Here is a 10,977-nt window from a genome sequence, read left to right as displayed (position 1 = left end):
ATTATAGGCAAATTAACTCGGATGGGGTTCGAACCCACGACCTTTGAAGATGTCTTCTATAGACCATAGCCCGAACTAGAGGCAGTTCGAATCATGTGTGGAGAGGATCCACAACGATAAAAATGTTAAGCAACAAAATGGCAATCGAATTGATGGTTTTGTGGACAGAATAGTAAAGTCAGTGTCATAACACTAAAAAGAACTATAAGAGCATCGACGGTGAAGAAACAAAAACACGATCTCTGTTGACTTTCGGTTTCATCCATTCACTGCGATGGGTTAACATACAGGATGATTTAGGACTACATCCTGTACATTGTATAAGTGATTGGATGTTTCTGCATAGTGTATGTTAATTGCAGGTATCATATTTACTAAAGCGTACATTTAAAGCTACCAAGTAAGTCAGTTTTTTTAAATGTTTTTTTTTTTAAATAAGTATTTCAAATATCACAAAAAAAACCTGGTCCAGATTGACTCAAGTTCAACTGATTGATTTGATAAAGACACATTCATAAAACTACAGAAAAATCATGTACAATATCGTCAACAAATCTACTAGTATTAAAACCCACCAAGGACCAATGCAACAAGGATCGAATCTTCCGTTTTTGACGTCTCAAATTCATTCGTTGGCTGTTTGATTTTTCTTGTGTGACTGCGAATGAACTAGCCTTGCTCACTGGATTTGTTGTGATGTTCAGTAAGGGCCACCGTAGATAATTCCATCGACTCCGCACGAGTCCGCATCTAACGTGCAGGGCGCACACGCATCAAAATGCTGCGCTGGCCACCGCGACACACACACACTACGTACACACCCACACGCACAACAATTAATAGCGGATGTTGTGATGCCAGGGGGTAAGTTGACACGTCTTCAAAGTTCAAGCGCCAGTTTTGTCAAAAAGTAAATATTTTAGTTTTTTTTACTCTCTGCATTCTCTCAATGCTATTAACTTCTGCTGTATATTAGCGTTTTACAAATGTGGAAAACAATATAACCGAATGTGTCATGAGGTCTTGAATAATTGAAGACTTTGCATGACTTTGTTTGTCAATAATTAAATAACACACTGACTGATTAATTAAAAACATCAATCAATCAGGATGATCGAATGAAATTAAATAGCATGAAACTTTCATTGGAAACTAAATGAAACTTTGAAAGTGTCTGTTCTACGTGTGAATTTAATAAAAGGGAGAGTAGCCTCATAAATAGTGCCAAATACGTTGGACTCCCTTTTTTGGTTTCCAAGGAGATGAAATCATGATTTTTCGAATACAAACACCAATTTTATGCTGATATTGGTTCCCAATCCCAGTCTTGTGGTCAAGGGGTCAATGTGCTTTTTCCAATACTGCACAGACTAAAAGACTTATGACTACGCCTCGCTTGATGGACAAATCAACAAACATCATTTATGGCGCAGCCAATCTTTTTGGTGCAAAATATTTCATTCAATTACACCATTCATTACACCAAAACAAGCGAGCACATTTTTGCGTGACGTAGTCTTTTAGTCTGTGCGGTATTCTATGCTCACACTCAGTCACAGCGCCACTACCGTGGACCGTGAATCACCAACAAGCAGTGCGGAGTAAAACAGTGTTGATGTGTAGCGAAAAAAGACTAGCCATTATTATTCCACGGATAGACTCACAGAGGGCGTTTCTGGAAGCCGCAAAACTTGAGTGTTGACCAGTGAATAACAAGGTCCTGCACCTAGACTAGATAAACATACATTGCTGATGTCACTCGCGACATGCTCAGTCTGAAATGGAAAGTCTCACGGTCGGAAACCATGTGTACCAGTTGAGTTGAGTCTGACCGTCAAAGTTGTAGTATGATTTGTCAGACTGTCCGAGTTGTCCAACAGACCAGTTGTCTGACGAACGAGTTGTCTGACTCTCATGCTGCCTCGTGATCACCGGCATCGGGAAACATCATGTCAGAGAGGATGTTCATCCAGTGTAGCTAGCTCCGAAAGTTTTCATAAAATTACACTCACACATTTTTGAGTGAATGTGCTTTTTTTAATGCGCTACAATAGGCCTAAGCGACCAAAACTGAAGAAAAATATTGGCATCATTGAAGCGTGTGTGAGACAGAGAGAGATAGGCGTAGGCTAAGAAGCGGAGGGAGTCCAGCATATTTGGCATTATTTATGGGGCTAAGGGAAAGCATGCCATAGCCAGCACTAAACTACTGGTCAGGGCCAAATTCCATGGCTCTGCATGCTTACTGAAAGCAAAGAATCAGCGCTAAGCAGGGAATTCCATGCTGTATGGGTTATAGCGTATTTCATGGGAATAGCAGGCAATTTTGCTGCACGAACTCTTCGTTGTTACTTTAATTGAGTCATTGCTTCGCTTACACAGTTACACAGCTAGCGCATAAATTTGGCGCTTGCACAATAACTACAATATGAGTTGTTTTCTCATTTGGAAATGTGGGACACCAGCCGTCGGTTTCACAAAGAGTTAGGACTCGTCTTATCTCGAGTTAGGTCTGCTACAGTGCATTGTTGGGACTAGTCCTAAATCCTAAGATAAGTCTTAAGTTAGGAAGAGTTTTGTGAAATCGACAGCAGCACCCGAAGAGTAGTATAGCCCAGTCCTTGTGATGGTTGGAGTATTTTATAAATTCCAGAGTGGTTTCATTTTATGGCATATGGAGCTTTTTATAGCTCCATGATTATTCAGAACAATTTTGAGTTAAAATATTAACAGCTGGATCAATTTGAATACAGATCTACAATGGCAGCCCACACAAAGAGTATAATCGTTCTACTGGTCATCGTCACAACATCTTATCAGAGTCACTTCACTCAAGCAGCAGACCCTGCTGCCGACATCGTCCCCAAGGTCCCAACAGAAAGCTGGACAGATTTCTGGATTGTTCGTCTGGGTCTGAACATCCTAGGGTATGGGTCGGTATGCCTCCCTGCCTGGCTGCTCATTAGGTACATCAAACGCTCTGGCTACCTGGAAAGGGGAGGTGAGAATGGTAGGAAAAAATAATTCCCCTTTGTTTGTCTGCGTGATCCTGCCTGATCTGACACTGCTACTTCATTGCACTAACATAACTTACTGATGCTGTAACTCACCAGCATGCACTGACATTTTTTTTGCTCTGCTTTAAGAGGTGAGTTGGTTGGTGGATATGTCAAGATAATTTCCTCACAGAAAAATGTGCGGTTAAGCCAAGACCTAGTAATTGTCAAAGACCAGTCGTCTCACTTGGTGTATATCAACTTAAATGCATAAAATAACAAACCTGGGAAATTTTGAGCTCAATTGGTCGTCGGAGTTGCGAGATAACTATGAAAGAAAATATTTCTGAATACCAGTATCAAGCAATATGCAACAAATGAAAATTTGATTGGTAATCCTGGTTTTATCAAGGAAGAAATTTCATGCTAATCAAATTGTTGTACTTAGCAGCTCTAATAGAAGTCTTGACACTTCGTAAGCCATAGTCCATGCAGTGTGTTGTTATAAACACTATCAATACACTTAAAAGATTCCAGTACACACTTGTGTGTTTATCTTCAATCATTTGAAGGATGCACTCAAAAGGAAGAAGAAGAAGAAGAAATCCATGTGGGAAATAGTCTTGATTCATCACTTTGACTTCTTATCATTGCTTTTTTAATCTACAATAACAGCAAGTTAGTGGAAAGGTTAATTTACATAATATGCAATGTCCAACTTATGTATTGAGGTCCAACAAATGTTATAGGCCCTATGGTCCAACAGTTGTAGCAGTGTCCTCATAATGTAACATGGTCCAATAGGTGTATAAAGGTCCAACAAATTTATCAATTTATGTTTCACAAGGTCCAGAAAATGTAACAGGGTCCAGCAAATGTAGCAATGTCTGAATAATGTAACGAGGTGAGGTCCAACAAGAATGTCCTGAACCAGTTTCACAAGGTCCAACAAATGTGACATGGTGCAACAGTTGTAATAAGGTCCAACAAATGTTACAAGGTTCAACAAATGTTACAAGGTTTAACAAATGTGACAAGGTTCAACAGTTGTAACAAGGTCCAACAAATGTTACAAACAAATGTTACATGGTTAACAAATGTTACAAGGTCCAACAGGTGTAACAAGGTCCAACAGGTGTAACAAGGTCCAACAAATGTTACATGGTTTAACAAATGTTACATGTACATGGTTTAACAAATGTTACATGGTTTAACAAATGTTACATGGTTTAATAAATGTTACAAGGTCCAATAGGTGTAACAAGGTCCAACAGGTGTAACAAGGTCCAACAGGTGTAACAAGGTCCAACAGGTGTAACAAGGTCCAAAGGGTATATCAAGGTACAACAACAGTCACAGTTTGGGTATTGGTACCCTTATAGTAGACAGCAGTAATGTTAGGCTGTACAAATGTAATTGGGATCAGATTTCTTTACATGGCAATAATTGTGTGTGTTTTACCCACACAGCCATTTAATAACCATGTTTTTTACCCAAACACTCGTTTGAGTTGAGCTCTGTACTTTCCTGAGTCCTGTGAAAAAATCCACAGGCATATTGGATGCGAATTTTAAAAATTTTAACATTTAATTTTAATTTTTCTATTTTTAAATTTTTAAATTGTTAATTAAACTATCCAAATATCTACAAAGTTCCTTTTATTTTCAGCTGGTAATTTGGTCATATTTTGTAGAATTATAGAAGCTTACATGTAGGCCTACAGTAAAAAAAAAGCTAAATTTTTCCAAAGTCACCACAAAGTTCCATGTCTCATAGTAATTGCATACGTCTTTCCCAACCGTGTACCAAACGTTCAGTTGATTGCAATATGTAGTGTACAATTTTTTCCCCAGCTGCTAACACAATCCTTTTTGTATCATAAATATTAAAAGTTGCTGAGAATCATTCTCTTTGCATACATGAAAAGCAAACAGCATGGCATTATGAATCCTCTTTGTCTACCCTTTGTAAATATCACCATAACAGGGAATAACGGATCGGAGGCAATTGTTTGAGTTATTTGTTTTATGCAGCAGCAGATGCTTGGGCCATCAATGTAGATTAAACTGAGCAACATTTCTTCATGCCTCATGCATTGATCATGCTTGGAAACTATTGCTCTTTCTCATTTGTTGAAGCTTTCTCTATTATTTTTTACGAATTAACATATAAACTCAAATGACATATGGTCACTGGAATAACAGTCAGTGTAATGGAGTAAAACCTCCCTTAAAACCCTTTTTTGTTGTTGCCTGAAATGTACGAGTAAAACTATTGTATGCTGTGTATGGTGGGTCACAAAATAACGATAGTGGTCTTTGACAACTACCAACATTGTCCATTCACTCAGAGATGTAACACAAACATTTCATTCACCATTTCTTTTCATTCAAATGTCTTTAAAAATGTTAATAGTTAAATATGGGTGAGATGTTTAAATCATGCGTGTACAGTACATTGTATTTGTGTGCTAACACTTTTGCTATAAATACTAATTATCTTGCATCATGTTTTGCCTTTAACATGTTTAACCCTCTCTCACAAGCCACCTATGTTTGCAATCATGCTTTTTTTAGTCTTGGTGTATTACTGTATACAGCAGCTCAACAATTTGAAATAAAGTTGGTAATACACATTGTTGTTACAAATTGTTCCATAATGCGCTGTATAAATGCTGTTTATTACTAATATTAGCTACCCGGGTCGACCCCCAGTGTGCTCAATTGGGTGATTCCAATGACATGATTGCTGTGACATTCTAAACAAAAAAGACCAAGGGCCTTCCTACAGAAACATAAACTTTTACTTTAACTTTAATGGAAATTCCACTGTCAAATTTATATACTTATGATATGAAGAAAGGAGATCCACCTCAAAACTTCAAAAGTTGTAATCTATTTACAATTTACTTTTATGTGACTATTGGGATAGAAAGAGTAAAATGTGTCGTATGACAAGTGTCTTGCCTGGCGGAAAATGCCCCGGAATGTAATGCACAACATCACTCTTTGTGCAAACAGGATGACACTGGCTACAGATGGGAGAATTTTGGAGGATTCAGGAGAGCTGAGAGCCATAGAAAAACCTGTTGGTTCCGGCTCATCCTGTGCATATTGTAGTTTAAATGATGACAACTTTTTTTGAAAAGTATTGAAGTTATTCTTTGTCATTACTGCGCATATATGAGATTTGAGGCATTGCATGGTGAGGTATCGATATTTTGTTTGCGGTAACACCAAACGGTGTGTCTACTTGCAAGGTAGATCTTCTTGCTTTGTATATTCTACTATCGCGGAGTAGATTTTCTGATTTTTAGGAGACTTCTCAGTTCTGAAAAGAACTTTCCTGTTAACTACTACCTTGGTGGAAGGTAGAAAATTGGCCAGGACTACTTCTTAAGTACTACCACTGAGTGAGTTCTTAATTGGTCTCAATATTTCAACTACATAGCTTTTTCTAGTCATCATCAGTAGACCTGGCAAATAGACAAACGTTGTGTTACCGCAAACCAAGTATATATTACTGTGCCTGTTTATAAGGATTGATTCCTGACCACACCTTTAAATTGTCATTTGACATGTTTTCCCTCAGGTCATGGGTGCATGTTTAAATCAATCCGAATGTGTGTTGCTGGCGATGAGGAGAAATCAAGCGTAGAGGATGGAGGGATAAAAACAACATCACCAGAGGCACCAAAGGTTAGAGTGTTTTAGTAGTGAGAGTTTGGGTTTTGGAGAAGAATTAGACAAATATTTTCAACCTTAGCAGAGTCTTTCTGAAAGCCATTGGACACTTTCGGTAAACAGTATTGTCCAAAGGCCCACACTTCGTGTATCACAACTTATATATAAAATAATAAATCTGTAAAAATTTAGGCTCAATCGGTCATCGGAGTTGGGAGAAAATAACAGGAAAACCCACCTTTGTTTTCGCACGTTTCGCCGTGTCATGACATGTGTTTACTATAATCCGTAATTCTCGTTGTCGAGAATTGATAATTGTTTTAATGTTTTCTCGAAAAGTAAAGCATTTCATGGAATAATATTTCAAGAGAAGTCTTTCACCATTACCTTCTGTAAACCCTGTAAGTTCTTTGTAAATCTGTGAACTTTTTATTTTATTTTTTTGTTCTGAAAGTGTATAATGGCTTTAAAGGCTATCAATGACAACGCAATACACATTAGTTTGTTTTTACCCTTAAACCGATGTGTATTAAGCACTGTATACTCTGTACTTTCCTGAGCTCTGTGAAAAAAACTCCACAGGCAAATCACTTGAGTGGGCCTCAAGCCCAAGACCATTGCAAACCTAGAAGTCTTGCCACTAAATCACCAAGCTATCCCGGTGGCAAGAGGCAGTTTTAATCATGTCAGCAGCAGGTACCACACTGATTTAATAGCTGCTTATATAGCACTAGCTAGCTTGCAGCCTAGTGGTAAGGTCTTGGGTTTGACTCCCACCCGAGTTATTTGCCTGTGGATTTTGTTTCCTGAGGAAAGTACTTCTTGTATACACATCGGTGTGAAGCAAAAAATATATATATTCTTTATTTCCATCATCTATTGAACACAACTTATCTGTTTGGAAGAATTTAGGTAAATCATTGTTTTTCTTGAAAGTTAATTGATATTCCCTTGACTCGCTAAAAATAAACCTGCAATAAAACCAACAAGCTCAAACAGTGCCCTCACTGGCACCAAAAGAAACTATCATTGGCTTAGAGTACAACTGAAACCTGTAAATCCATTGTTTTACCTGGCAGCCTATACTAGAGTTATTTTGTTGTAATTTGGGAAAATTTAACGACTGTTTAAATTGATTTTTTTTGTCTCAACCTCTTTGTGCAGGGCAACAAAGCCATGATGCTTATTTTCTGCGTAATCGGCCTCCAGGGTTCATATCTCACATGGGGTGTCCTCCAAGAGCGCATCATGAAGCACGAATATGGCAAGGATGAAACTAATCCAGGGGAGAAATTCAACAACTCCCAGTTCCTGGTCTTCATGAATCGAATTCTGGCCTTCACGGCAGCTGGTGTTGTTGTACTACTCACCAACCAACCCAGACACTCAGCACCCATGTACAAATACTCCTACTCATCCCTTTCCAATATCATGAGTAGTTGGTGTCAGTACGAAGCTCTCAAGTTTGTGAGTTTCCCAACGCAAGTACTCGCCAAAGCATCCAAGATCATCCCCGTCATGCTGATGGGGAAAGTCGTATCGGGGAAAACCTATGAATACTACGAGTATGTAACGGCTGGTATGATTTCAATTGGCGTAGCCATGTTTTTATTGTCCCAGAAAGAGGGCTCGGGCTCCACAACAGTGACTACCTTCTCTGGGGTCATAATTCTGATCGGATATATGGTGTTTGATAGCTTCACCTCTAACTGGCAGGCGGAACTGTACAAGCAGTACAGTGTATCTAGTATGCAGATGATGTTTGGTGTGAATCTATTCAGCTGTATATTGACCAGTTGGTCTCTTATCGGGCAAGGCGGCTTTGCCATCGGCCTGGACTTCATGTTCAAGTATTCAACGTTTATGTATCACGTCCTGCTGCTGTCGGTGTGCTCAGCTACTGGTCAGCTCTTTATCTTCTACACCATCTCACAGTTTGGTGCCGTGGTCTTTGTCATCATCATGACTACCCGTAGTGGTCTAGCAATCTTCCTCTCTTGTCTCGTCTATGGACACCCTATTAGCATCGCTGGGGTCTTTGGTGTGCTGGTGGTGTTTTCCGCGCTATTTCTTAGAGTTTATGCCCAGCAGCGTAAGAAAGCACAGAAGGCAAGAGAGGCTAGACTGGCTTCAGAGCTAAGCAGTGGTAATAAGGTCTGATCAAAAAACATATTAGACCTTATGAATTGACGTCATCCAGTCGCCCTCTAGAGGAAAAACAGTGACGAAACAATCGCAACGCACAGATTTGTTTACGCGGCGCACAGGATTGGCCAATGAACAACCTTTTTTTTTACCTCTAGGTGGGGGCGCCTTACGTCGTGTGCATATGGTCTATTCCGATCATAACCTTCAGTTCTGTATAAATTGTAATGTTCAAAGGATGATTATACCGTGAGATGCTATTGTTGGGTGTATTTCTTCATCAAATGTCTTAGTAACTACATTATGAAATGTAAAGCAGCTGAGTTTTGTTTTCAGCTCGTAAAACCTGCCTACTCTTGGTGCATTTTCCCTTCAAAGCAAGTTCAAGTGATCGACTAGACCTGACCAGATCTGTGACATACATTTAGCTCTCGAACTGAGCAATGTATACCATGCTCCAGTGCTTGGTTCGATAAAGTCAATCTCCCTGATGTGCTCTATGGGTATAGTCAAGTCTAGTCGCCACCCAAACTTGCTCTTTGAAGTTGACCATTAATTTGAAACCTTTCAACTGCAAGAGTTGTTGTGTGGTAGCAAAATTGTGCACAGATCTATCTTGTTCTGTGTACTTAATCATTACATTATAGCATGATGACATTAGGGAGTCAGTGGGCCAAATACTGTTTCTGTGACAACACACTTCTCAGCATTGTTCTTTAGCACAGACATTTGGGCCTGACTAAGTGAAATGGGCAACCATGAAACACTGCCTTTTTAAAGCACAAATTTATATTGTACAGAAATTTCTTTCTTTTCTTTTATTGCAGAAGTATATTTAGAGTCATTGTGGTGTAAATGTTTGGTTACAGTTGTTTTGCCCCCCCCCCCCCCAAAAAAAAGTTGCACCTTTAAGGTCTTTCATTCTTTGAGTTTGGTTACAAGATGAAATTGTAAAAACAAGAAAAAATGAAAAAGGGTTTCACGTTTTGTTTTGTTTAGAATTATTGCATCATACACTGGGATTGTAGGGTTTTGTTTGGACATTAGATCGCTTAAAGGTATTTGGTACTTTTTGTAACACAAAACACAATGTCCACAGATTTACATTAAGCTTACACAGTTTGAAGAATAGTAGAAAGCTTCCCTTAAAATATTACTTGCTGAGGTGCTGTAGTTTCTGAGAAATGAGTAAAACCATGTCACGGAAATACGCTTTCATGCTAAAATAGTGTTCGTCTCAGTGAGACAAAAATTATATTTGTGACTTGTTTTATTAATTTCTCAAAAACTACAGCACCTCAGTAAGTAGTATTTAAAGGGTAGCTTTCTACCATAATCACTTTTAAACCGTGTAGGTTTATTGTAAATCTGTGGACATTGTGTTTTGTGTCCTACACAAATTACCTACATGTATCAAATGTTTTGTAAGGACAATCTTGCAGCTACCAATTCCATACATGTAAAAGGGCGTTACACAGGGTTTTAATGTCTGATGTTTGTCGGAACAGAGCATTAGTCAAATTGCTGACATATATTTAGCAGTCTGCAATTTAAAGTGCTGACATATATTTAGCAGTCTGCAATTTAAAGTGGTCAAGGCCCAAGCACAGTCTTTCTCAAAGGCTAGTTGTAAAAGACGAAAAAGGCACACACATAGTTGTATGGTATTGTCAGGTTGAAGGATTACATCACAGGGTACTTTCTGAGATGCTTGGTTTCATGAGAAGAATGTTATAATAATAATGTAAGGGTCAAGTTGTCTCTTAGCCTTTAACACAAATTGTGCTTGGGTCAAAATGAAGCCCCCCCCCCCATCCCGGTAATTTTGGTTGGTAATTAGTTTTCAATAGCTATACTTTTACAAATAGTTTGTAACAATGGAATATCAAGGACTTCTCTTTTTACAAATGTGAAACAAGACCATCCTTACCTTATCCACAACTTGGATCCCTTCAATTAATACCTTGGTAATAATGGGTAAGCATGCTCAAATGTACATCATGCACATTTTTTTTGTTACAATTTTACAGAAACAAATTTTATTTTCTTACATCAAGTATCATGTTTAGTTCTTTCTTTAGTATGTATAGTTTATACTTGATAATGTATCTGTTCAAATTTGTTTGTAGTTTCATAGACGTATTGGTTTATAA

At 38.4% G+C, this 10,977-nt stretch overlaps 1 protein-coding gene across 3 annotated transcripts; it reads left to right on the top strand.

Moving 5' to 3' along the window:
* The first annotated feature begins 805 nt into the window (after positions 1 to 805).
* On the top strand, positions 806 to 9,710 carry LOC117293640 (adenosine 3'-phospho 5'-phosphosulfate transporter 1-like). Of its 3 annotated transcripts, none has more exons than XM_033776041.1 (4): positions 806 to 864; positions 2,754 to 3,010; positions 6,588 to 6,694; positions 7,844 to 9,710. In XM_033776041.1, the coding sequence occupies exons 2-4, from the start codon at positions 2,761 to 2,763 to the stop codon at positions 8,837 to 8,839; spliced, it is 1,353 nt and encodes a 450-aa protein (XP_033631932.1). In that variant the 5' UTR covers positions 806 to 864; positions 2,754 to 2,760; the 3' UTR covers positions 8,840 to 9,710. The 3 variants fall into 3 exon arrangements, with proteins under 3 accessions (XP_033631932.1, XP_033631924.1, XP_033631917.1); XM_033776033.1 differs by having other exon boundaries at positions 829 to 910; positions 2,754 to 3,001; XM_033776026.1 differs by having other exon boundaries at positions 829 to 910.
* Positions 9,711 to 10,977: the final 1,267 nt, after the last annotated feature.

Source organism: Asterias rubens, chromosome 1, assembly GCF_902459465.1.
Source record: "Asterias rubens chromosome 1, eAstRub1.3, whole genome shotgun sequence".
In the NCBI taxonomy this organism is placed as follows: Eukaryota; Metazoa; Echinodermata; class Asteroidea; order Forcipulatida; family Asteriidae; genus Asterias; species Asterias rubens.
The sequence above is the reverse complement of the archived record's forward strand: the minus strand, read 5'-3'. Positions and strand labels throughout refer to the sequence as shown.

What these genes read in the sequence shown, in the direction of transcription:
- LOC117293640 (XM_033776026.1), top strand. Translation starts at nt 855, where the DNA reads ATGCCAGGGGGTAAGTTGACACGTCTTCAAAGTTCAAGCGCCAGTTTT. An exon ending in AGCGCCAGTTTTGTCAAAAA is followed by an intron (nt 911 to 2,753) that starts GTAAATATTTTA and finishes ATTTGAATACAG; the next exon opens with ATCTACAATGGCAGCCCACA. An exon ending in CATCACCAGAGGCACCAAAG is followed by an intron (nt 6,695 to 7,843) that starts GTTAGAGTGTTT and finishes CTCTTTGTGCAG; the next exon opens with GGCAACAAAGCCATGATGCT.